The sequence below is a fragment of the Lepidochelys kempii genome, chromosome 6 (assembly GCF_965140285.1).
Source record: "Lepidochelys kempii isolate rLepKem1 chromosome 6, rLepKem1.hap1, whole genome shotgun sequence".
NCBI lineage: Eukaryota > Metazoa > Chordata > Testudines > Cheloniidae > Lepidochelys > Lepidochelys kempii.
Window position 1 is genome coordinate 94,912,226 of NC_136385.1, and position 27,568 is coordinate 94,939,793.

At 42.6% G+C, this 27,568-nt stretch overlaps 1 protein-coding gene across 8 annotated transcripts in view; it reads left to right on the forward strand.

Annotated features, from left to right (window-relative positions):
* The window catches only part of NRXN3 (neurexin 3), a 1,346,778-nt gene that overhangs the window by 999,719 nt on the left and 319,491 nt on the right, over positions 1–27,568 (forward strand). For all 8 annotated transcript variants that reach the window (XM_073349326.2, XM_073349320.1, XM_073349317.1 and 5 more), the window contains one exon: positions 5,148–5,329. In XM_073349326.2, the coding sequence (XP_073205427.1) occupies positions 5,148–5,329 (182 nt within the window). The remainder of the gene's footprint in view (positions 1–5,147; positions 5,330–27,568) is intronic.

Here is a 27,568-nt window from a genome sequence, read left to right on the forward strand (position 1 = left end):
TACATGGAGAACAATTGATTGCTGTCCTCTTTAGAACAGCCTGTTTCGTATATGAAGACTGTTATCAGGTCCTCAGCCCCCTCCCCAGTCTTATTTTCTCAAGACTAAACATATCCAGTTCTTTTAACCTTTCCTCAGAGGTCTGGTTTTCTAAACCTTTTATCATTTTTGTTGCTCTTTTGTGGACTCTCTCCAATTTGTCCACATCTTCATTAAAGTGTGGCACCCAGAAACAGACACAGTATTCTAAATCTCCTGTGTTTTACACGCAATGCTCCTGTCATTTCATCCCAGAATAATATTAGCCTTTTTTGCAACTGCTGGCTCATATTCAATTTGTGATCCACTATGACCGCCAGATCCTTTTCAGCAGCACTACTGCCTAACCAGTTTTCACCATTTTGTAGCTGTGTGTTTTTCCTTCCTAAGTGTAGTAATTTGCATTTATCTTTATAGAACTTTATCTTGTGGATTTCAGACCAATTCTCCAATTTGTCAAGGTCATTTTGAATTCTAATCCTGTCCTCTAAATTACTTGCAATCTCTCCAAGCTCAGTGTCATTCACAATTTTATAAGCATATGTGCCACTCCATTATCCAAGACTGAGATTAGATGAGGAGTCCAGGGTGGGAGACTAGGACTGGGAACCAGTGGGGCTGGTGGGAGGGGAGACACAGATTGGACAGTTGGGAGTGAGGAACTGGGACTGCCAAGGAACTGGGGACAAACAGTTGGAGGTAGGGACTTGGACTGTTTAAGCAAGAAGTTAACGGGGTGGGGAAGAGACAGGCTGGGACAGGCACAGTTTGGAGAAGACAGTGGAGAATGAGTCAAGCTTGGTGGGGAACAGGCAGAAGAATCTGTGCTCCCTAGAGCCCCTGCCTTTTGGGAGCATAGAATGGAACCCAGAATTCCTGAGTCTCACTATTCATCTGCTATCAGCAAATAGCTGTGAAACCCACTGACGAACCATGTCTCATCCCTCTCTGGTGCTGGTCCTCATAGAGGATGGCATTCTACTATTATTATTATCAGTTAGTCTATTACCTCAAATGGCAGAGGCCTGTGCAGTGGAGCTAAATGTTCCATCCCTGCTGATGAAGCATGTGGTTATCAATATGATGCCACATGATGGAATTTGTTGTTTTTTTTAAAAAAAACAAAACACCTACGTTTAAAAGAATAGAGACATGAGGACTTCTTGGTTACGGCAGTTGAACACTCCCCGAAGCAGTGGATTCTATCCTTGCCTTTTCCAGAGTTCCCATGTGATACTAGGCAAGTCACTTACACAGACGGTCAATAATCGTGTGTTCCTTATTTACTAGGTGCTGAGCACTCAGAACTGCAACTGAAGTCAACAGAAACTGTGTTTTTATCATATCAAGTTTTCTATAATGCTAAGTACTCTGAAAATTAGGCCCTGGGGTCTCAAATTGAGCACCCAAAATTATTGGAAACTTCTGACCTTAGTCTCTGTGACTTAGTTCCCCATTTGTAAAATAGGGATATTACCACTGCCTCATCTCACAGGGGTTTTATGATGATAAATTAATGAATGTTTGTGAAGCTCTCAAGAAAAGCCAAAGAGGAAATGAATAATTCTATCTTCAGAGCAGGGTTTGAATAGTGTGCACTAAATAAGGCTTAGGGACACACACATTGAACGATGAGGATAAAACAAAATATTGAATAGCTTCTCATTAAGTGATCACCATGTATCCTATGCAGTGCAGAAAGCAGGGGTCCTATGGAAAAAAAATAGTATGTGATCATGTAATTGAAGATCTGATCATAATGCATATGCACAGGAGGGCCAAGTTAAGGTTACCCAGGCAACCTTAATTCTGGCATTTCCCAACTTTTGAGTGCTCAGTTTGGAACTTTAATGTTCTTATAACACGTTTTGTATGTGTAATATATAAAGACACATAAATGAGTCAGGCATTATTTTTAACATGATTACCGTGTAGCATAAACTGTATATCTCTTTTTTTTCTCTTTGTGTTCTTCCTCCTCCATCTAATATTCTCTTTTAATGTTTGCATCTTATGATTTCTGTTTGGAGTGATTACTTTATTCAAATTTTGTAGCAAATGATTAGTGCTACGCTATTTAAGATTTTTCATGTCATAATTATCACTGGGGCATGTTTACATGTTCAATATGTAAGTGAAAGTATATACATGCATACATTTTTTTTAAATTATATTTCAGGTAGGAAAAGTTACACAGAAGTCAGCAAACTGGACTGCCTATCATTCTGCAGATAATTCTGGATCGTGTACTGAACAGTTGCAGTACAGTAGGTTTCTGTTATAAGGATCAGTTTAGGTCGCCTGCTCTTCTGATTGTTACAGCTGAATGATTACTGTGCACAGAGACATGAAACTGAGCTTCCTGAAGTCAGGCCTAGAAGGAAATCTCTGTCCTGCGAGGAGAGTATGAGCTTTGCTAGGCAGTTGAGTGCCGTCACCAGCCTATACAGTTATAATTGGCTGTAATTGACACTTGCAGGAGTTCTGACATGCTCTACCTGCAGCCAAATGGCACTCAGAAAAGTGAGGCGATCTCATCTGCCTTTGGATATAGCGAAGACATTCCTTCCACTCTGATCCTTGCAACTGAAAGTCCCAGTGATCAGAATAAGGAGTGAAGGCCAAGCACACGAACACATGTGGGAACAACTTTTGGAAATGAGGGTTTGGTCTACAGAGCGAGAAGTGATCAGAAAAACTCAGTACACTCAAACTCAGATGTTGATTTTTCTTGTGTTATTCTGTGAGCCAGTGTAATATAATATATAAAACAGTTAGAACTAGCTAATAAACTAAAGAGGAAAGATATTTGTAGTTTATGCACTTATTGTGGGCTGTGTGAATTATCCGTACATGGAGAGAAGCTGTGGATAATTCATTACACAAACACCTCTAATTAGTATGAAAAGGCTTTAAGTGTACTTGTAAGAATGGATGATAAACAAACAGTTTACACTCTGCAGTAGTCACGCACCTACCATTACACTCCACAGCTGAAGGTAGAGATTCAGTTAGAAGGTAAGAATTGGGCGCTTGGTCTCTGTCTGAAGAGTCACCATTTCTGAAATTGGACTAATACATGCTCACAGCTCTGCTCTGTCAGTGTGCTCTCTGTCTTAGTTCTGGGTTATGAATGAAATGTCATACAAGTTTATTTACATTTACTGAGAGTATGATCCAGTGGGTATGCACAGGACTAGGAGTCAGGGGACTTGAGTTCTGATTCTGATTCTGGTTCTGTCACTGACTTGGCCTTGGGCAAGTCACTTTCCTTCTATGTGCCTCAGTTACCCCATCTGTGAAATGGAGATAACAACACTTACGTTCTTTTGCGATGCATATTGAGCTCTCTAGAGAAAAAGCCCTACATAAGGATGAAGTTTATTGTTTTTATTTCTACTTACTTACATAAAACAAAGAGCCTCAATGGAGTTGTGGCTTTGCAGCCAGACTCATATGTGACCCAGTTTTGGTACCAAATGACCCAAGCAATATCCAACTGTACTTAATTCACTTTGAGATTGTTTGTTTAATTGATAAAAAATAAATGACCTTGTAGCCTCCCCTAGGTAAACTATGATCTGAAGTATATTCACCCAGTCCTCCTCTGCTTCCCATTGATATCTCATGCCTGCTGCTGTTGGTGGAATCCAATTGGCTGCATTTAGTATTGCATAGTTCATTGTGACCCTTAGGAAAAGTGCATTATAGACTTGGGTGTAGCTCAATGGTTGACAAATTGGGCCTCCTGCATGTGTTGTTCCCAACCTTACCACAGATTCTCTATGTATATAAATCTCCCCACTGTATTTTCCATTGAATGCATCTGATGAAGTGAGCTGAAGCTTACGAAAGCTTATGCTCAAATAAATTTGTTAGTCTCTAAGGTGCCACAAGTACTCCTTTTCTTTTTGCGAATACAGACTAACACAGCTGCTACTCTGAAACATCTCCCATTGTGATCTTTAGGGCCATATTTTCTAAAGAGCTCAGGGACCAGTGTGATGAGCTCTTTTAAAAACCTGGAACGGGGCAAGTCTGAGAATCTGGTCCTTAGCCTGTCTGGGTCTCCGACCTTGTATGTAAAATTGATCCTAATAGCACACCTCTTCCTCTGGACATTAGCTCTGGATCTCCAAGTGAGGCTGAATACCAAGTTTGTGAAGTGGTGTCTGTTTTTTAAAAGCAGTGCATTACTTGGCATTGCCCAGGCTTGTGTTAACAATAATGAACTCACAGGCTCTTGATAAACTCTGTAGCTGTCTTTATTGCAGATGCTGCTTGTCTTCATTTGGATACTATTACCTGGAGCACACTTTAGCAGGATGTGTACAGTATCTGTCATTGGTGATTTATTCCTTCCTAAAAGGAAGCAGCATTTATCTATTTGTGGTTCCCTTGTTAATACTATGTGGATACACTAGGGTGTTGTGAATAGCATAAATGTTCATTTAAAAGGATCTCTGAAAGTATTACTGCTGGCGTAGAAGCCATAATTATCTGAATGGCAAACTTTTTAAAGTTCTTGTTGTTTTATTTTGCATCTTGTTTTACTGAAAGATAACAGTGCTACATTAATGGGAGGGGGAAAGAGTGGGTGTATTTTGTGTACTAGAAAGCCGTTCTGCTTTCACATCCCCTTCAATCAGGAAAGGCATCTAGCAATTCAGAGCCATTGTTCCGCTGAAAAGAATATGCCATTCTCTGGGAGGAAGAGTCCTTGTGTATATGGTGGGAGAGGGATATAATTCCCCATCTTGTGACTTCCTTGGATGAGATGTGGAATTAATGCTAGTGTTTAGGAAGGCTCACTACATTGTTTGTCACAATGCATAAAGGTTTTTGGAGACAGTGCATTATCAGTCTTCTGCTAGTACCCAGTGGAATGTAGAGTATATCTCTTTAACTACCATCTGCTCTGTATTATTTCAGTTTTCCTGTGTCTTTAATTGAGGGTGACAATAGCCTCACAGGCCTTAGATTTCATCACTTGTGCTAATGAAATGCTTGTATTTGGATATATTCCTCTCTGCAGCCATTACAGCGTTACCACACACGGCAAAAACCATAGTGAAAAAACACCTCCCTCTTTGTTTTTCTTTTTGCAGCTGGTGCCACATATATCTTTGGGAAGAGTGGAGGCCTCATCCTGTATACCTGGCCAGCAAATGACAGACCCAGCACAAGGACAGATCGTCTTGCTGTAGGCTTCAGCACAACTGTGAAGGATGGCATCCTGGTTCGGATCGACAGTGCTCCTGGGCTCGGCGACTTTCTGCAGCTTCACATAGTGAGTACACACCCATGTCTATGCCAGACCTGGGTTTCACTTTTGCGTGCATCAGTAATGTGGATATATGTGATGGGTGTTCCTGAAGAGTTAAAGATGAGTGTTGCTTCGGAAAAGGAAGGTGTAATCATTAGATGTATGATTAATGGGATCACTCATGGGATCAGGGAGGTAATGCTTCCTCTTGACACAATGCTGGTTAGACAATATCTGGGGAAGTCTATTTATAGATTTGGGTACTATCCTATTGATAGAATATACAGAGGAAATTGAGAGAGTTCAGAGATGAATAAATAGAATGAGAAGAAAATGGGAAGGAATTAACTTAGATAATGAATCAAAAGACTAATAATGTAAAACAGCATGTGTCATGTAGATTCTTCACTTTCTATGTCTTCAGCACACATTGAGTTTAACCTCCCCAGGCATTCCTTCAGGGTCCGGTTTATTTAGCTAAGTGTGATACACTTGGTCCCACTGAGGTTTGTGACAGAACTCCCATGGAATACAATGGGAGTGTGATTTACACTTACATTAGGACTATTTTATGGCAATGTTAACCCACCCTGCCCTGTGCAAAAGCCTGGAAATGATGGAGAGTATGGTTCCCTTTACCTCATCCCCTTTTCTTATTATACATTACAAAGAAGATACAGTGTTCTCACTGGGTAGCAATAAAAGAAACTTAAATGCCAGGCCAGATTCTCAGCTGGTGTCGATGAGCATAATTCCATTCACATCAATGGAGCAATGCTGTTCCACACTTGCTGAGGATCTGGCTCAATGGATATAATTTGGGATTATAAAAATTTGATTTCAGTCACAGAAATAAATTTTAATAATGTGACTGGGAAGGACATAGGCCCAACTTCTGATAGAGATGTTAGAATCAAAAGCAAATCACTGGAAAACTTTGAGATGAGGAAGAAAATGGAGCCCTGTGAGCAGAGCAGGAGGGGAGACTAAATAGGAGCTTTCCAGATTTTTTTAGGTAATAGGTTTGCAGCCTAAGAAGTTGGAAGTACCAGTCTAGGCCACCTCCTGTTCAGCAGTTTCTGCTCTAACTCTCAACAGGGATTTGGTTGTTTTTAACACTGAGAATGGGATTTGAAGCCATTCAAGCTTGATGGCAGTTTAGAGGGAACATAGCTGAACAGGAGGCTTGCTACGGCCCAGCATAAAGGCACCAATATTGTAAAGTGTTGAGCATCTTACACTGCCATTGACTATTAAGGGAGTTGAAGATGTTCAGTTTCTTATAGGAGGCACTCAGAATTTTATGGGGTTTTCCTGAGTCAGGGGTTGGAACCTAAAGTGCTATCCACCAATACTGCTATTAGGAAAAGTGATTGTGAGCCACTGATCAAGTGAAAATGGATCCCCCAATCCTAACAATACAGTGAGTCTGTGAAATGGATATAAACAAAATGCCAGGCGTATAATGAGAACATAACTGGCCAAGTGTAAAAGGAGAGAGATTGTCAGTGATAACTTTGGGTTTCTCTTTACTTTTGGATCATTTGTTTAGAAAGCAAACGAGATTGGGCAATCTAATATTGCCCATAAATTGCTGAAGTGTTTATAAGGGGAGTGAGTGTAATAGTAATTAACACCAACATATTCTCATACAAGTATTTTCTTTTGTCTGGTAAAGATTTTGGGGATATATTTCCAGGGCTAAACTCCAACCATGACTCGATAAATCATGTAGCATGTGGTCTTATGCCACAGTGATTATATGTGTTCATTTACTGTCCTCTCCAGTCTATTGATACGAGAGAGATGATTATTATTTGATTATCGTAGCACCTAGGAAACCTGGTCATGGACCAGGAACCCATTGTGCTAGGTGCTGTGCAAACACAGAACAAAATGCTGGCAACTTATTACTGTGACGTTCACTCATGATCGAAGGAACAAAAGGCTGGCAGCTTACATTTGGAACCCAGAGCAACTGTCTGCTTCCAGTTCAGTAGTTACTAATGATGGTAAAGAACTGTGCTCAGTGCAGTATTTCTTTGTGATCAATCTGGCTATAATGGGGTTTCTAGATAAATCATGAACACACTTGTGATTTCTACCTTGCTTTTGGTATTTATCGTTCAGCTCTTAATTATGTCAAAAGTAATCAATCAATCTACCTGAACTTTTTACATGTGTGATTTTATACCAGGACAGAACTTTGCTGGGATTATTGAAGCAAATCAGAAAAGATCTTTGTGAAATAAGAGTCCATTAATAAAGAATTGTTTACTTCCAAGATATTCGAATTTTTTTTTCTTTTTTGCTAGTAATATTTAAAGCTTGTTCTGTATACTCTAAATGTGTTTTGATCGCTCTGCTCTCTGTGAGAACTGGGACCGTTCAGCTGGTTTTGGACACTTTGGCTTTGTATAATTGAAGTTATTAACTGTGATTGATGTTTGCAATAAAAATGCTGCAGGCATTGTTTCTGGGTAGTTAGGCCCATGTGTGCCTTAGGATGCTCACAAGCAGCAAATGCAGGGCTAGTACAGATTTAATATCTCCTTTGTGTTCTGGTCATTACGGAGTAAGAGTATTTGTGTAAGCTATTCAAGAAGGGGAGGAGGGCACTGCTATTCTCATCTAGGTACCCTGTCTCCTGATATGTACCTCTGACCCTGCCAAGGCCCTAATGGGGAACCCAGTCTGAGAGAGAGACTCATATCAACGGACACAAAAAAATAGAGCAGAAAGATTGAAATGATATGGTTACTGGTTCATTGAGCATCCATAATATTTTGTGTTATCTCAGTTTGATGATTCAGCATTTCTTATGTAAATTAGTCACAATCATAACAATGAGTTAACAGCAGGTTTGGGTCCTGTTGGAGATAAATTGCTATCTAAAATGAGGGTTGCCACTTGAAACAAGAGACACTTATGAGATGGGGCCATGTATGGTTTCCAACCTCCCTGAATTTCTGGTTGCTTTTCTTGAACAAAGATCTCTTCCAACTTGCTGAAAACTATTGCACTGCGATCAACTCCCCTGTATTTGGTAGATAACACCTGCAAAGACACAGTGAGACCCACTCACCTTCCAAAAGTCTGCCATTACCTCCACTGAGAGGATAAGTAGGACACGTATTCTTCCTGATCACAAGAGATATGAGCCAGGGAGAAAAAGACAGGGAGGAGCAAAGGGGGATAAAAATGGAGGAGAAAAAAATAATGGTGGGAAGAGATTAGGATAGAGATGGGGAACTAGAATAGAGCGATTAAGCCAATGGTAAAAAGAGGGGGAAGAATGGCCAGATCACTAGAGAGAAGAATTCTAGAAGGAAAAGTGGAAAGTAGGAAGAAAAGCAAGAGAAAGAAGGAACAACAAACAAACAAGGGGGATGGTAAGTGATATAATGATGACATTTACTTTATACAATTTTAATAATTAATGATTTGGCTGTTTTCAGCAACAAAATATTTCAAAATTCCCAAGCTGTGGATGGTCACTGGGAGGGTCCTGCATCCTCATTTCCCTGTGTTTGGATGTTGTAGATCTGGGTTTCTCACAACACAATTTTGGTGGCCTCAGAGTGCGGCCACCAACTCTTGCTGGTGGCCATTCTGACAAATTTTCCTAAAATACTTAATTAACTTTAGGAAAAACAAATAAATATGCACATATACATGTCTAAATCATTGTAATTGATTGATGAAGGGTTGGGTTTTTTTTTGCAGACTCAATAATACAATTAATGTACAATTGTATTTTGGAGCCCCTAGCCCCACTGCCTCCCCCAATCCCTCACAGATCCCCTGGGCCCCCACTGCCTCCCCGCCCCACACACTCCTTAAGGCTCCCCATTGCCCCCCTGGACTCCACTGCTTCCCCTCCCCCACCATTGCCTCAAGCTCCCTTTTGTGGCCTTGCATCCCAGGCTGAAGCCCGCCCCGGGAGCCTCCAGCTGAATCAGGGGAGGGGGGCTGAAGCCCACTCCTGGAGTCCCGCAGCTAAAGATGGGAAGGGGTGCTGAAGCCCTTCCCCGGAGCCCCTGGGCACTGCAGCGACGCACCGTTCCTTTGCTCCCTCCCCCATCTCTGCCCAAAAGGCTGTCCTGGTCACAGGAAACCCCCCTGGTGTCCGCATGCAGCCATACTGCCACATTTGAGAAACGCTGCTATAGATCATCTCCATTTTGTGTTCAAAAGTTGTCCATTAGCTACTCTTGCTCCACCAGACTGTCTGGTTAGCTACTCTTGCTCCACCAGACTGTCTCGGATTTCTGGCTGGTGGTAACAAGAGTTGACAGCAACCATTTCCTGGTGATTAGCAGTGACGATATTTAGTCTCAGTGGTGTCTAAGATGGTGAGTAAGATGACATCTGACCTTCATATTGTGAGCTATGGATAACAAATGACAGGTACCATTTTAGAAATTGCCAAGATGACTCCTACTTAATTATGTTAGTGGACACTTTCTGGTGTCTTTTGTTCTTTCACCCATGGCAGGCAACAGAGAGAAGTTGCAAGGCATTTATTATCTCATTTTACTTTCCAGATACTGGAGGGGTGTGTGTGTGGAAGTTATCCTATTAATCGTGTCTGTATATAATTTACAGTGAATCTGCTTGGATTAATTTTTTCCATTACGAGTCTTTTAGACACTGTGGAGATTTGTGTGCTGAGGCATCTGTTTCCTATGACTAGAATTTATAACCCCTGTAACTCTTTCCCGCCTGATTTCAGTGAGACATGAGCTACCAGCCCATGTATCATGTTGATCCATGTGGTGTATGAAGCATGAGGTGTTTATATACACAAAACTACTGGCACCTCCTGGAGGTGAAGTGTAATAAGGAGGTGTTTTCTGCTATCATGAGGTTTGCGTGGCATAGGTGTGCGGGTGGTGCTCTCAGAGTTGTGAGGAATCTCTTGTAACAGGTAGAGTTCTAGAAGACTGCAGGCTTAAGTTATGGTCGGATGTTTCTACATATTCATTCTCCTTAGTCTGCAACAGCTGTCATTTCCTAATTTACACCATGCAAAATATCTCACAGAGTGAATAGAGGGGAACAGGACAGTTGTGGGTTATGATAGATATCCTCCTCCTGATGACTACCAAGAGATACGTCACTCACTCTGTGCACTGATGTTTTATACTGTTGTCTTTCATTTGGATGTTTGTTGTAAACCATCAGCTCACCTCTGGTTTATCCTCAGTGTGGTTATGAGGTGGTAAGATTGGCCCACCTCTGAATTCTTGGGTAGACCTGGAATAGGTTTGGAGAAGGAAAACTCTAGGCCCAATCCTCAAATCCTTACTAAGGAAAAACTCCCAGTGACTTCAAAAGCAACACTGCCTGAATGAGGTCAATCCAGTGGGAGTTGAGAGTCATCAGTGCCACTCATTGTCCGATCATAGCTGAAGGCTGCAGGGTTTGACCTAGAATTATTTTGGATCTTAAGAACTAACCATGAGGAAAGTGAGAAAAAGGCAGTCTTCTCTGGCTTGGAGGGGACCTGGATAAATGGAGGCTGAGAGGGAGAGAATAGGGCTGAGGTGTATCCATTGGGTTGAATTTGGTTTTCTTCTATTTTCAGTGCATTACTGTTTGGAAAACAATTTCCCTACCATAGCTTGTTCCAAGTGACAAAGGCCTGTTTGGATTTCCTAGGCTGAGGAGCTTTAACAGCTCATTAGTCACTTGTGTGGAGAGAGCCTGCTGGGGACACTCAGGGCAGCGTCCAGCCTAAACATGCAATCTCAGCAGAGATAAGAGTTGGGGATGGGGGCAGGAGCGCTGAAGAGGGGATGTGATGAAGTAGGTGTTTTCTGAGATCTATGCAGAGCCGGTATGTTTAAGATAGGGTGTTTATACCATAGAGATGATAGTAATTCACATTTTGCACTTATATACAGCTGAATTGGAATTAATTTGCGAACTGGATACAATTAACTTACGCTTGAATAAAGACTGGGAGTGGATGGGTCATTACACAAAGTAAAACTGTTTCCCCTTGTTTATTTCCCCTCCTACTGTTCTTGTCAACTGCTGGAAATGGCCCACCTTGATTATCACTACAAAAGGTTCCCCTCACCCCGCTCTCCTGCTAGTAATAGCTCACCTTTCCTCATCACTCTTGTTACAGTCTGTATAGTAACACCCATTGTTTTATGTTCTCTGTGTATATAAAATCTCCCCATATATTTTCCTCTGTATGCATCCGATGAAGTGAGCTGTTGCTCACGAAAGCTTATGCTCTAATAAATTTGTTAGTCTCTAAGGTGCCACAAGTACTCCTTTTCTTTATACAGCTTGTGTGTTCAAAGTCACTTCAGACATGAGATACTTTGGCCTTCCTCACTCTTGCATCAGCCGTGGTTTTGTCCCAGAGCTCTGCATTTGCTTGTTTCCAATGTTGAACCATGTCTTGTGCAAAGCGGGCCAAATTCAGAGGATATAAAAGTGGGTGTGATTTACTTCCACTGACACCCTCTTGTTAGTTGCTTTTTCTGCAGCTCTTCATTCTCACAGGTGCCTGGTGTGTACATTTAACCAACTCTGATTCCCTTCCACACCCTTCCTTGCAACTACGTCTACACTGTGAGCTAGAGGTGTGATTCCTGCCTTGCACAAAAACACTTGTGCTAGCTTTCATTAAACTAGCATGCTACAAATAGTAGTGTAGGCATGGTAGTATGGGTAGTGGTGAGTGGAGGTACAGCTAGCAGTGCATAGTACATTATGCACAAGGTTCAGGTGGGTTTGTACTTGGCACGGCTCCTGATTGCCACTTCCCAGGCTACCCCCATGCTACTATTTTTAGCACGCTAGCCAAAAATGAGAGCTACCCACGAGTATGTCTGTGCGAGCTGGGAATCACACTCATAGCTTCAGGTGTAGGTGTAGCCTTACAATTCAGATTTGGCACGGAATTCTGGTTTCGGTTACATTAACTAATGTAAATCCAGATAACGCCATTGAACTGAATCCTGATCTCATTTATTCTGGTGTGAACCAAAGTAATTCCATTGTTAATGGAGCTTTTCTGAATTTATGCCGGTTTAATGGAGAACAAATTTTGGCTGAGTGACTTCAAGGGAGGTTACTCCAGATGTATATAAGTGTGTCTGAGAGAAGAAGTGTAAGGGGGAGTGAAGATTATGTATTAGTAGATGTGACTTTAAAGGAGACTGAGTTGTCATAATTTTCATTCTGGGTGGGGAGGAAGATGATGTAAATTACACAAATTTTGACCCAGACTTGCTGCTGAATTTGGCTCAGTTTCTCTATGTTTGGGACACATATGGGATGCTGGCATCCATAAGAAAGAAGGAAATGTCTGACAAATAAGGTTAGAAACTGTTCCAGAAATTAAATTCCACTCTTAGTGGCCAAAGAACAGGACTCTAACCGGTGCACAGCTTGTGTAGGTAATGTCTTTCTCACTTTCTTATTGAACATTTGAGGAGAGTGATTGTCTATCCAAAAGCATAACAGTCATTTAATCAGGAAAACCATAATCCTTTTACCGTTGCTGAGTGTCACATTGTGTGGTGCATTCTGTCAGGCTGAATTTCTCCACACTGTTACTTCATACACATATACAGTACAATTGGCTTCTTTACTGGTCCTTTAACTCATTTGGCCAGATTCATCACTGGCGTAACTCTATTGAAGTCAATGGAATTATACAAGGGATAAATTAGGCCCAGTGTGCGCTATAGTATTTTATAATCTGTCAATAAAAAGACAATCCTCCCTGAATCCAGAAGCCTATATTCAGCTAGACAAGACACAGAAAACAAATGCATCCTAAACCTGGTCTTTAAAATGGAGATAGTACTTTACATTCTTCTCAGCTCAAATGGGGACAGAGTACCAGATGTGAGGGACACTGCAACTAAAAGCTCATGATCTAAAGGCCTTAGGTTTGTTTCTAGGGGCACCTGAAGGCCCCTGTATGTTTCTGGATAGCAGAACCTCAATTGATACAAAAAGAGAACGGAGGTCACTGAGATACATAGGACTATATTAGAAAAGTGTGTTGAACAGCAACAAAGCCATATTTTAAGTAGCACAGCCCTTAATTGGAACAGGCCTATATTTCTGGAAAGGTAGCTTGAACATATCTATACGTGTTCAAGGAGATAAGGAACCACAACGTGCACCCAAAAATATGAAGGACAATAGGATAAACGTGCTGTGCTTGATAAGCAGTGACAAGGTGAAATGATAGGGGGATATAGCTTCAGTATCATCCTTATGTCCATGAGAGATTTTGTTATTGTTGGGCAAATCTCAAAAGGTTTGCAGGCTCGGTGATGAGGAGCAGCGAAGGGTCAAGGGATCCTCAGCTGATGTAAATTGTCATATCTCCATTTGTTCAGTGGAGCTATGACAGCTGAGGATCCGCCCCTTAACGTTCTCAGAGGCTTATCCAAACCTTACACAGACTTCTTGGGTCTGAAAAACCTCCGGAGTTTGGACACTCATGCTGTGTCTGCTCTTCGCAGAAAGCAGAAAAACAGGAAAATGAAAAGTAACTTGTAAAGAAAAAGTTGATCAACTTTTTTTGAAACAAAGTTTTTGAATTTGCAGAGATGGTTAAAGTTCAGTTTTTAATTTCTCTGAACTAGCTCATCATAGAAATAGTTCATTTATTTTTATCTACCATCCTTTTTGCATAGCAAGATAATGGTGTTAAGTCTCGGTAGTAAGAGAGTACGAGTTGAGTGCTAAAGCTTTGAAGTTTAGGATGAAGATGCTCCCAGCCCCAGTGTGACTGTTTATGTCTAAAGAAAAGGAGTATTTGTGGCACCTTAGAGACTAACCAATTTATTTGAGCATGAGCTTTCGTGAGCTACAGCTCACTTCATCGGATGCATACTGTGAAAACTGCAGAAGACATTATAAACACAGAGACCATGAAACAATACCTCCTCCCACCCCACTCTCCCGCTGGTAATAGCTTATCTAAAGTGATCATCAAGTTGGGCCATTTCCAACACAAATCCAGGTTTTCTCACCACCCCCCCCCCCCACCCCCATACACACACAGACTCACTCTCCTTCTGGTAATAGCTCATCCAAACTGACCACTCTCCCTATAATGTGCATGATAATCAAGGTGGGCCATTTCCAGCACAAATCCAGGTTTTCTGGATTTGAAAAAAACAAGGGGAAATAGGCTACCTTGCATAATGACTTAGCCACTCCCAGTCTCTATTTAAGCCTAAATTAATAGTATCCAATTTGCAAATGAATTCCAATTCAGCAGTTTCTCGCTGGAGTCTGGATTTGAAGTTTTTTTGTTGTAAGATAGCGACCTTCATGTCTGTGATTGCGTGACCAGAGAGATTGAAGTGTTCTCTGACTGGTTTATGAATGTTATAATTCTTAACATCTGATTTGTGTCTATTTATTCTTTTACGTGGAGATTGTCCAGTTTGACTAATGTACATGGCAGAGGGGCATTGCTGGCACATGATGGCATATATCACATTGGTGGATGTGCAGGTGAACGAGCCTCTGATAGTGTGGCTGATGTTATTAGGCCCTTTGATGGTGTCCCCTGAATAGATATGTGGGCACAGTTGGCAACGGGCTTTGTTGCAAGGATAGGTTCGTGGGTTAGTGGTTCTGTTGTGTGGTATGTGGTTGTTGGTGAGTATTTGCTTCAGGTTGGGGGGCTGTCTGTAGGCAGGGACTGGCCTGTCTCCCAAGATTTGTGAGAGTGTTGGGTCATCCTTCAGGATAGGTTGTAGATCCTTAATAATGCGTTGGAGGGGTTTTAGTTGGGGGCTGAAGGTGACGGCTAGTGGCGTTCTGTTATTTTCTTTGTTAGGCCTGTCCTGTAGTAGGTGACTTCTGGGAACTCTTCTGGCTCTATCAATCTGTTTCTTCACTTCCGCAGGTGGGTATTGTAGTTGTAAGAATGCTTGATAGAGATCTTGTAGTCACCCAGAAGTCACCTACTACAGGAGTGAGTTTGTGTGTGGGGGTCGGAGGATGAGAAAACCTGGATTTGTGCTGGAAATGGCCCAACTTGATGATCACTTTAGATAAGCTATTACCAGCGGGAGAGTGGGGTGGGAGGAGGTATCGTTTCATGGTCTCTGTGTATATAATGTCTTCTGCAGTTTCCACAGTATGCATCCGATGAAGTGAGCTGTAGCTCACGAAAGCTCATGCTCAAATAAATTGGTTAGTCTCTAAGGTGCCACAAGTACTCCTTTTCTTTTTGCGAATACAGACTAACACGGCTGTTACTCTGAAACCTGTTTATGTCTAGCATCACTTGGCATTATGCCTCATCAAATTTTCTCATTGACCCTTTGAGCCACAATCCCTGCTTTGTTGCCAGTGGTTACACCAGGTGTATAGCTCAGTGCAGCAGTGCAAGAAATAACTCATTGACTCCCTGTAGCTAAAGATGATGGATTTTAGATCCCCAGCTGCATTCAGCCATCACAGAGGCTCAGAGTACTGATATGGGAATTCATTAACCACCCACTGAACAGCTTTATATTCTTAGATCCTTGCACTTCTATCACTGCCGTTGAAGCTGGTGAATACTATCTTGATAGATGGAGGAAGAAACTGTAGGGCTGTTGTACTGGCATGATTGGAGTAGCGCCCCCTTATAGACCTTCTCAGCACCCTGATGTGGCTGCAGGTCTTCTAGAGAGGCATGGAGGAAGTCTCTTCCCCCTGGGTTCACTGGGCGATGCTACAGTTTTAACGCCTTGGGGGTGGTGGGGTGGAGGGCTTAGCCCTAAAATGTTCCCAAGCAAAAAATAAAGTCAGCTCACTACTGGGTCATCCCCAGTCTTTTAAATAGTTCCTTGAGCATCAGTCAGTTGAGCATCAGTCTCACTTGGGGGCTAAGAGCTTCTCTCCCAGTGGCTGTCCTGGATATCAGGCCTGTTTTTCTACCAGCAAAGCTCCCTTCACAGAGAGGCAGAGCTTCATCTTGCCTCCTCACCAGTCTGCCTTGAACTGAGCCAGGTTCTTTCATTTTATTCCCACTCTAGGCTTGGCATTGGCTGTAAGTATAGTGGGGCAGGGCTAGCTGGGTCCATAAGCTTTCTTTAACCCCTTCTCTGCAGGTGTGGGCCTCTCTGCTCCATCACAGCTGGGTTAGCATCAACAGTAACATTGTGGTTGGACCAGCAGCTTGCCAGGTTGGAGTCACAGGTGTGGGAGCAATGTTGGGACTTCAGGTCGCTAGGCTAGATGAGATTAGTTGGATGGCGAGGAATGAAAATTAAGGGGGAAAAATAAAGTATTAGTGCTAAGTACCATGGCTAATTCTGTGAAATGTGTCCTAAGCATTGGCAGTTAAATAAGCCATCTCTGCTTGTTTATCAGTAAAGAGAGGGGGCTTTCATCAGCTTTTTCAAGGAAACTTGACTGCTCCAATCAGTTCCTTGTTTAATATAGTCAACAAGATTTGCAATGCTGGGTCAGAACACAGTTCTCTCTAGTTCAGTATCCTGCCTCTGGCAAGGCCAGTCCCTGCTTCTAAGGAGGAAGGAAAACCAAACCCAAAAACCACACCTCCCAAATAAGGCAAAACCCATAATGCAAATTCCTAGTTATGCAATGGATGAGATAAATTCATTCCTGTCTCCTGCATGTAATTAGCCTACAACTTGAAGCGTGAGACTTGCTTACCTTTATTCTTATTTCAAATTCTAGTGGAGCTTCAAATGTTATCATTTGCCATTAAGTTATCCAGACCTCTTTTAGATCCAGCCACAATATTTATCCCAAAGACCCCTGCTGACATGAATTCGAGACCTAGATTATTTCGTGGGCAAAGAAGTAAAGGGTCCTTGCTGATTGACATTTATCTTCTGGGAGTTGAGACTATGGCTACTGTTTCTATGGTAGATGACCTTATCCAGGACTGTAGTACTTATCTTACTAACAACTTGCATAGCACCACTCATATTGCATTGCAAACTTCCCTTGAGTATTTTTAAACACCAAAAACTAATTAGGGTTCTCATGATTGACATTTGCTGTCTTGTTTTGTTTTGTTTTTTTAGTATGGCCACATGGTCTGGAAGTGAATATGAGGAATGAACAAGCTGGAGAAGATAAAATGACAACAATAATTTGTTTTAAGTTCTGAAAAGTTGGAATTGTTTGTCATTTTTTTTTCATTTTTGTGGGAAAGTACGAAAATGTCATGGAAAGGGCTATTTTTGTCCTTTTCTGGGCTACCTGAAGTGAAACGCAACAGAAATCTCACAAGAGAGCTTGTTCTCATGAGATTTCACAGACTCAGAGATGTATCTGAATTTGTTGGTGTTTATTTCAGTTAAAACGCCAATTGTTCATGCATCACTAGTAGAGATTCTGGGGTACGTATCTCCCCCTTTACAAGAAACACATACCAAATTATAAATGTGATAATATCAAAACTCTCTCTCACACACACTCACACAAACACACTGCACAAATAAACAGTAAATTAAATCTGCATATAATAAAATCTTCTCATTTCTTATATTTCTACCACCTTCTGTATTGCCGTTTCCAAAAATCAAATTCACAGCATTGCTGCTAATGGAGGACAGCAGGGTTACTCAAATGGAGGCCACCACTCAGAGAAAATTAAAGTAGGGCAATTATCAGTTTAATTTACCCCTGGCTTGATGTCTGATGTAACTGTTTCATCAAAGACAGAATTGTTTTTTACAGTGTCAGGCTACAGTGAAGTTGGTTGGCTCTCAAAGTAAATAGTAAAGTATTTAAAACAGGAATGTAATATTAAAACTAAGAAGGGAAAAAAATAACTTTGATCAAGAAAAAATAATAGCAATATCACATTTACATGATGTCTTTCTCCCAAAGTTTCTCAAAACACTTTGCATACTCCAGATCACTTCCACTGAAATGCAGACACCTCTGTGGCGAAACTCAGCAGCTCTTTAACAACGCAGATCAACATTACAAATCATTTAAGGCAAAGAGTGAATAATACTATTACATCCAGTTGAAACTACGGAGGGAATTTTAAATAGGCAATGTATAGTTAGTTTCCTGAACTGGAATTTGACTAGGATGCCCACACATGTACTCTTCCAAATGTTCCCATGAAATCTTAGAATCATAGAATCATAGAATATCAGGGTTGGAAGGGACCTCAGGAGGTCATCTAGTCCAACCCCCTGCTCAAAGCAGGACCAATCCCCAATTAAATCATCCCAGCCAGGGCTTTGTCAAGCCTGACCTTAAAAACTTCTAAGGAAGGTGATTCTACCACCTCCCTAGGTAACGCATTCCAGTGTTTCACCACCCTCCTAGTGAAATTTTTTTTCCTAATATCCAACCTAAACCTCCCCCACTGCAACTTGAGACCATTACTCCTTGTCCTGTCCTCTTCTACCACTGAGAATAGTCTAGAACCATCCTCTCTGGAACCACCTCTCAGGTAGTTGAAAGCAGCTATCAAATCCCCCTTCATTCTTCTCTTCTGCAGACTAAACAATCCCAGTTCCCTCAGCCTCTCCTCGTAAGTCATGTGTTCCAGACCCCTAATCATTTTTGTTGCCCTTCGCTGGACTCTCTCCAATTTATCCACATCCTTCTTGTAGTGTGGGGCCCAAAACTGGACACAGTACTCCAGATGAGGCCTCACCAATGTCGAATAGAGGGGGACGATCGCGTCCCTCGATCTGCTCGCTATGCCCCTACTTATACATCCCAAAATGCCATTGGCCTTGTTGGCAACAAGGGCACACTGCTGACTCATATCCAGCTTTTTGTCCACTGTCACCCCTAGGTTCTTTTCCGCAGAACTGCTGCCTAGCCATTCGGTCTCTAGTCTGTAGCGGTGCATGGGGTTCTTCTGTACTAAGTGCAGGACTCTGCACTTATCCTTATTGAACCTCATCAGATTTCTTTTGGCCCAATCCTCCAATTTGTCTAGGTCCCTCTGTATCCTATCCCTGCCCTCCAGCATATCTACCACTCCTCCCAGTTTAGTATCATCCGCAAATTTGCTGAGAGTGCAATCCACACCATTCTCCAGATCGTTTATGAAGATATTGAACAAAACCGGCCCCAGGACCGACCCCTGGGGCACTCCACTTGACACTGGCTGCCAACTAGACATGGAGCCATTGATCACTATCCGTTGAGCCCGACAATCTAGCCAACTTTCTACCCACCTTATAGTGCATTCATCCAGCCCATACTTCTTTAACTTGCTGACAAGAATACTGTGGGAGACTGTGTCAAAAGCTTTGCTAAAGTCAAGAAACAATACATCCACTGCTTTCCCTTCATCCACAGAACCAGTAATCTCATCACAGAAGGCGATTAGATTAGTCAGGCATGACCTTCCCTTGGTGAATCCATGATGGCTGTTCCTGATCACTTTCCTGGATTGTCTATGCACCGCTGTATTGCTCTCCCAGCAGATATCAGGAAAATTAAAGTCACCCATGAGAACCAGGGCGTGCGATCTAGTAGTTTCTGCGAGCTGCCGGAAGAAAGACTCATCCACCTCATCCCCCTGGTCCGGTGGTCTATAGCAGACTCCCACCACTACATCACTCTTGTTGCTCACACTTCTAAACTTAATCCAGATCTTAATCTTCAATGACCCAAGTGTGCAAGAGCTCCGATTTTTCTCTCATTAAGAAAGAGACAAACCTCCAAATAACAGTAATGTCTGAAATATAAAAATATAGCACTTTAAAGGTATTATATAATTAATCCTCACAGCACCCACATGAAATGTAGGTCTGAATCTTTTTACACATGTGGAAACTGAGGAACAGAGACCCAAGGCCACAGAGGGAGCCAGTGTCAGAGCTAGAATTGGACCTTGAGTTTCCTGTGCTAAAATCACTGGGTCACACCTTTCAGCAACATCACTGGCAGAATGCTTTTTTACTGCATACTGGGAAACTGGTTGAATGTTGACTTAGAGGTAAGAACAGTACCTATTAGAAAACTGTAATGTCCACACCATTTCCTGCTGCATTGTGAATTGTCTTCAGAGAGCTTTCATTCAAATACTGACAGGGCCTGACCTTGCTTAGCTTGTGAGATCTGTTGGGATCACAGCCTGAGGTGGTATTATTTGTGCTAATAAGCCTCTCCCTTTAGTTAACCTCACAGTACATAAAACATAATTGAACTGAAAGCATCCTGCTGATTTGAAAGGCTTTTACGTTAAACAGGTGATGGAGGTTTTTCCCCTTCCATCTCTGTGTTTAATAGAAGAGGGAAAAAACTTACATACATTAAATCTGAAACCCAGTGGAAATAAAGCATCTGTAGTGGAAAATTCCCTTTAGAAATCTTGGAATATCTTTTTCTCCAACCTTCGAATTCCAGATGCTTTATTTAAGCAACTTGCCGCCTAGAGAGTTATACGATACTACATCGTATAACTGGTATAATCTGGGCTAGGATAAAGCATCATTCCAACATATCTCTCACCTATACCCAATAACAAGGTGTGTCACTCACTTTAAACGCAAATTTAACTGACAATCTGGTAGTAGCTTACTCTTTACTCTTGTCAGTTATTGATGCCAGGAATCCAGTGTCTTGAAGCTGTGGTGAAAGAAAGCTTTAGATATGGTAAAGAAAGGAATTTTATACCAATTCAAGCTTCCTCTGCTGTTTTAGAACTGGTCTCTTATTTTTTGAGACCTTGTCATAAGAGGCTAATATCACATATTTAGCTCCTTGGATCTTATCAAACCCCTTGACCCAGAGATATTCAGTCTTGAAGAACAGGTGAGCTGCTTTATCATTGACTATAGCTTCAGAGAGCCACATAATGCTTGTGGTAGGTCATCCTGACTAGCGATGGGTTCGAGACCCAATAACTTAGATCTCGATCTGTATTTCCCGTAGACTTTGGGGTGTTTGTTCTGGGTTCTCCTTTGGGCCCATCTCTAGTCCTGACAATGCATCTGCATTTGAAGATCCTTTTTAAGGTCCAGTATAATATCATCTATTTACAGAATTGTAAAACTATCCTGAAAACACACACATAGACTAGGTGTTTGTACCAAAAGGCTTTCTGTGTAATTCAGGTGAATACCATGCATAGGGCAACAATTCACAGTGGTACAGTGATGGGGTAGAGAGAACACCTATAAAATTTGGTGATGACACCAAGACAGGAGGAGTTGCAAGCAAGTTGGAAGACAGGATTAGAATTCAAATTAAAGGACCTTGACAAATTGGAGAATTGGTCTGAAATCAACAAGATGAAATTTAATAAACAAAAGTGCAAAATAATACACCTAGGAAGGAAAAATCAAACGCACAACTGCAAAATGGTGAATAACTGATTAGGCAGTAGTGCTGCTGAAACGGATCTGGGGATTATAGTGGATCACAAACTGAATATGGGTCAATAATGTGATGCAGCTGTAAAAAAAGGCTAATATAATTCAGTGGTGTCGGATGAAAGACATGGGAGGCAATTGTCCCTCTCTATGAAATGTTTAGTTTAGAGAAGAGAAGACTGCGGGGAAGTATACTTAATCCTGCTTCAGTATAGGGGGCTGAATTAGATGACTTCTCTAGGTCCCATCCAACCCTAAATTTCTATGATTCTGTGATGTGTAGGAAATGCAGTTACCTAATAACTAATCTAATAACAGCTAGGACTGTGTCAATCTTTCCATTGAGAACTCTGGGTCAGATCTGGACTATATTAAACACCTTTGTCCCTCACACCTGTTATGAAGGGTCATCCTTATTGTCCCAAACTGTACTTACTATTTCTTGGCTGCCGTTCAGAACCTTGGAACCACATTTTCAAGGAAAGAAGATTGTATTTGAAAATGGCTGAGAAAATTCAGTGGGTGTCCAGAGGGAGGTTTTCAAACTAGAGCATAGGGATGTAGCTCTGTGACTGCTCCTAACATCATCTGGGGGTCCTGCAGGGAGAGGCTTGGCTGCTTATTTATAAATGTGCTCATCAGTGCTTGAGCCAGGAGAAAAAAATATTTGCTTGATTTTAGTACCTCCTTTTTGGCCCTTCTCAAGTTATGCAACTGGGGGTAGGAGGAAGAAAAGTTCCCCCTTCAGGATACACATTTGCATATTGCTTACTTCAAGCATCCTAGATAGTGGGAACAGTGAAGGCCACTTAAGTCATGCAGTCTGATCACATGGATTTTGTAGGCCTAATCTTTATGGGCCTGATTCTGTTTTATATATACTGAGTTGCCCATGAGATGCTTCAGAACCTATTTAAGCCACTGGAAATTGAGGGCTTTCAGCTCGGGTTGCCAACTTTCTAATCGCACAAAACCAAATCACACTTGCCCTGCCCCTTCCCTGAGGCCCTGCCCCTTTTCTGAGGTCCCACCCCCACTCACTCTATCACCCCTCCCTCTGTTGCTCGCTTTCCCCCACCCTCACTCACTTGCTCATTTTCACTGAGCTGGGGCAGGGGATTAGGGTGTGGGAGTGGGTGAGGGCTCTGGCTTTTGGTGCAGGCTCTGGGGTGGGGCCAGGGTGAGAGGTTTGAGGTGCAGGAGGGGGCTCCAGGCTAGGGGGTGGGGCCAAGGGGTTTGGAGTGTAGGAGGGAGTACGGGCTCTGAGCTGGGGGTGCAGGCTCCAGAGTGGAGCCAAAAATGAAGGGTTCAGGGTACAGGAGGGGGCTCAGGGCTGGGGTAGGGGGTTGGGGTGCAGGCTCCAGGTGGTGCTTACCTCAGGGGGCTTCCGGAAGCAGTGACATGTTCCTAGGCAGAGGGGCCGGGGGCTCCACGCACTGACCCCGCCTGCAGGTACCACTCCCACAGCTCCCGTTGGCTGCAGTTCCAAGCCAATGGGAGCTGTGGAGCCAGCGCTTGGGGCAGGGGCAGTATGCGGAGTCCCCCTGCCCGTCCCTCCACCTAGGTGCTGCAGGGACATGTTGCCGCTTCTGGGGAGCCATGCAGAGCCAGGCAGGGAGGGAGCCAGCCAGCCCCACTGCGCTGCCAACCAGACTTTTCGGTCAGTGGTGCTGACTGGAGCCGCCAGAGTTCCTTTTCGACCAGGTGTTCTGGTCGAAAACTGGATACCTGGCAACCGTACTGTTAGCCCCTTGCCAAGGGTGCATCTTGTAGATTTAGACTCTATAACTATTGGAGTACCGGAACTTCAAGCTGGAGCTGTAAATTCCAGCTTGAGGAGACATATCTGTGCTAGCTCTGAGTGAGGGGCCAGAGAGGGGCACAGCAGGGTGGGGTGGTGGTGGTGTTTGTTCCTGGAGTGAGGGGCCAGAGAGAGCGGGGCCCTAGGAGGCTGAGAAGATGGACTGGGCCGTCACAGACGGCAAGCCCGGCTGCTGGTGCTGCTCCTCAATCGCTGAGCACTGTCAGGATTCCTCATCCTCCAGAAGCAACTGCTCTTCCCGCCCTCTCAGTAGCAGAGTCTGATCGTGGCTACTGAGGTAACTGGACTTTTGGTGTCCAGTCAGCAGTGCTGACTAGACCCTGCACAGGTCCCCTTTTGACTGAACTTTCTAGTCGAAAACCGGACACCTGGCAACCATACCACTGGGCAGAAGCCCCTACCCCACCACCCCACTGCAAGGCAGAGGTCCCCACCAAGTCTGGTAGGTGGAGAATGGGGTGGGAGCATGGGAGTGGGGGGGTCCACGAGCCACACTTTACCTGTAAAAGAGCCTCATGCGTCTCCTGAGCCACAATTTGGCCACTCCAGTCCTATAGTCTGACCCGAAAGAACTTTCCCCTCTTATCTAGGCTAAACTTGGCCTCCCTTGCATTCAGGCTATATAGCTTCTCATCCTACAATCTCCGGAATAATTTTCTTCCTGCATTTATATTGTTACTTTGAAGGTATTTATAGAGTATGATCCTGTCACCCCTGAATTTTCTCTTTTCTACAGTATATAAATTTAGCGCACTCAGTCGCTCCCTACATGTTTTATTCTCTGGCCCTTGCACTGTATCATTTTTGCTGTCCTTTTTGTGTCTGTGTTTTCTCAGTTATTTCCCCCCTTATATCTTACTTTACCCATGGGGATCTGAATTACACATAATATTCCAGGTATAGTTGCTGTGAATGGCTGCAATTTTTAAAGCGTGAACGATGGCAAGGAGATTATCCAAAATATGGTCTGAATTTGTTTGGGTATCTACAGCAATAAATAAATAAATAAACATATGAACTATATCAAAGGTGACAAATGGCATGTTTTGCTTAAAACTGGGATACACACTTTAAAATCTTTGTTTACAATAATCTTCCTATGAGCTTGTGATTGAAAGTTATTTCTTGATCAGAATTATATTTCCTCCACTGCACATATGCACGGGCTTGTTGGTATAGAGATGCCTGTGAGTTCTGGGGCTGTAAATGCTTGCTAATTATCTTTTAGGATTGCTAGAGCTGTGTACCCACATTTATTATTGTGGGGTTGCCTGTGAGGTAAGTCAATATTATTATCCCTATTTTATTGATTGGGAAACTAAGGTGTGGAGAAGTTATGGGCCAAGCTATGCTGGCTCTTGTGTAGGTGCACAAGGGAGGGAAGAGGTTGGGTAGAATGGGAGTCTTTGTGTTGAGGGAGCCCAAGGGTCCACTGATGGGTCTTGCCTCTGCCATTTCCCCTTCACCAGCCAGCAGAGGGGGAGTGCACTGCACCCTGTTAAGGAATGGTACAGTGACTGTACTTCCATTTTGACTCCTAGAGCTCCCCCTACAGCAGAAGAGATCCACCCCATCGCAAGCTAAGAGAGTGATTTATGCCACACTCCAGCCCTAAGTGACATATCCAATGTCATGTACAGTGGGTCACTATCAGAGCTAGGAATTCTGAGGCCAGGTCTCCTAACTTGCACCCCTATGCCTTAATCACCAGACCATCCTCTCTCCTCCCACTAGTCCGTTTCACTTTTTGTCACTCCTGCTCTAGCACAGTACAGGGTCTGGGTGTTTGAGCTGCAAGCATTTATATTAAACATTCTCTTGCAAACTATATAAAATGAAATTAAACAAAAATCCATGAAACTGTTTATTAATAGTAAAATTTTGTAGAACAATTTAGTTTTTCTGTTAAATTGTAAACTTGGCTATTCTATTATCTGATACTGTCCCTTTAAGAGAGACGGTCCTTTCTCAGTTCACCCTCAGAGTGTCTGGGAGATCTGTGAGCATTTTTGAACAGCATGGGTGATGTTGTGCAACCATATCCTGGCGGGGCAGTGGGTTGAAAGGACAGGTTCTCAACCAAAAGTTTTGAGTTTCCCTCCTACATTTGGATGTCTGTTGCAGCTTCGGAACTGTCTAAACACAGTTCTTTTCTCTAAGCGCTCCTATTTCTCCAGCCTTCAGTGGCAGCGAGTGTTATTAACTGATAAGGCTGGGTTGGAAGGAGGGTTGCTTTCTGGTTTCATATTGTGGAAGGCTAGGAAACAATAAACGTTTTGACACATTAGATGGCATCTTGGCTCTGACTGCAGAAACTTAAAATCAAAGAGGGAGTCACATGATGGGAGTGTGTCTCGAGAGTCACCGTGCTCCTGAGGATGGTTATTAATAGGCCTCTATAGCTGTAAGGACAAACTGCTGTGTCTGGGCTCTGAGATATAATTGGAGAGATGTCACTTGTAATATGAGCAGCCAAGCTGAGGGACTGTCGGTTATGTAGGGCATACAAAGCAGTCTTCACTCCGTGGGGCAGTAAGGAGGTGAGGAGGGTAGTTCCCCTGCTGCCATCAATCCTGAGACAAGATAGCTCCAGGCTTTGTCTGGAATGTGCATGGCTACTACATGTCTTCCTCATACTTCCGCCTTCCCCTGTTGCCCCTGCCCTCCTGACCCCCAAAGGGCTTTTGTTAACAATACCTCACTTTCATTTCTTTAATGGAAAATATAGATTACAAGTCTGGTTCCAAAAAGAAGTGATTTCCAGGAGAATATAAAAGATATCCATGGAAGCAGAGAGACCGAATATTTTGCCTTTGAAGAAGGTGGAAGAACAGAAACATGAACAATCTTTTCCCGGTTTCATCATCTTGCATGTTATTAGGACTTCACTCCCCCCATCCCCAACCCTCCTGCATTAAGCTGGAGGGAACAGAGAAGAACCAATTATATCTACTGTAGGTTTCCTGATATGTGGATTCTGACACATAAAGCTTTATATCCAGTCTGAGCTGTGAATTCCCATTTTATAGCATTTTAATAAACTAACATATTGGTAGGGTTAGTGTTGGTTTCTGCAGATGTACCATTTATGAATCCCCCATGCAACTATTAATGTCCAGAATTATGCAAGGAGTGAATTTGGCCCATGGCTTGTATTCTACAATACACACTAAGAGAGAAATTACAGTGTGGAGCTACCAGCAAAGATTGCATAAAGCACCTATCATAATCAACAGGTTGATTGTGGTTTATTGTTCCTTAGCTGTCTGTGGGAAATAGAGTTTAGCATCTTCCTAGAAAAGCGTTGGACTTTCTATACTGAAATGCCTGGACTTCTATTCTTAAGGCATCCTTTCACCTCTGGAGAATGAGATGTGTTGATCCTATTAGGGAACTAATGATACAGAAAGTGGCTGGCAGTTTCTCAGGTCATTTGCATCACCTCTGCAGCTCCAGGTCAGAGAATGCATTTGAACTAGTCGATACAAGCAAGTGTCTCAGTTGCTGAGTGTTGTTTAGTACTTTTCAGTAAGTCGTTCATTTTTAATGCTAATGTGTTTTTTGACTGTAGTACAGTTAGATTAAAATTTTGCAGTTTCCTGACTATGGGAATGGGTCTTAGATTCCTGAAACCAGGCAGCTTTGGGACAGGCTGAGTTGGTAATGGGGAGGTCTTGAAGAATGTACCTTTCTAGTGGTACCATCACTTTCTATCTGTGTTCTATGATGATGCCTATCACTGTGTCCTCTCTTCATTGATGCATATTCCTCAGCCTGACCCCAATGGTGACTGAATGGAAGAAGAGTGAAAGGGGAGAATATATCTTAACATTAAAATAAAACAAAAAACATATAGCTATTTGGGACATCAGAGCATGTTACATGATAGAAGGGATGGATGGAGAGCCTGTAGTTCACTTGATTTTCTACCTGTGCTCTCTTGGCTGTGTAGATAAGGTTCAGAGATAAAGGCACAGATTATGAGCACTAGCATAAGTGGGTACAACTCCACTGAAATCAATGGAGCTGACTGTGAATTTGGCCCAAAATATTTTAATAAGAGGGTAAACTAGGTAAAGATGAGGTTGGGAGAGGGATAAGCATGTCCTGAGTGAATGT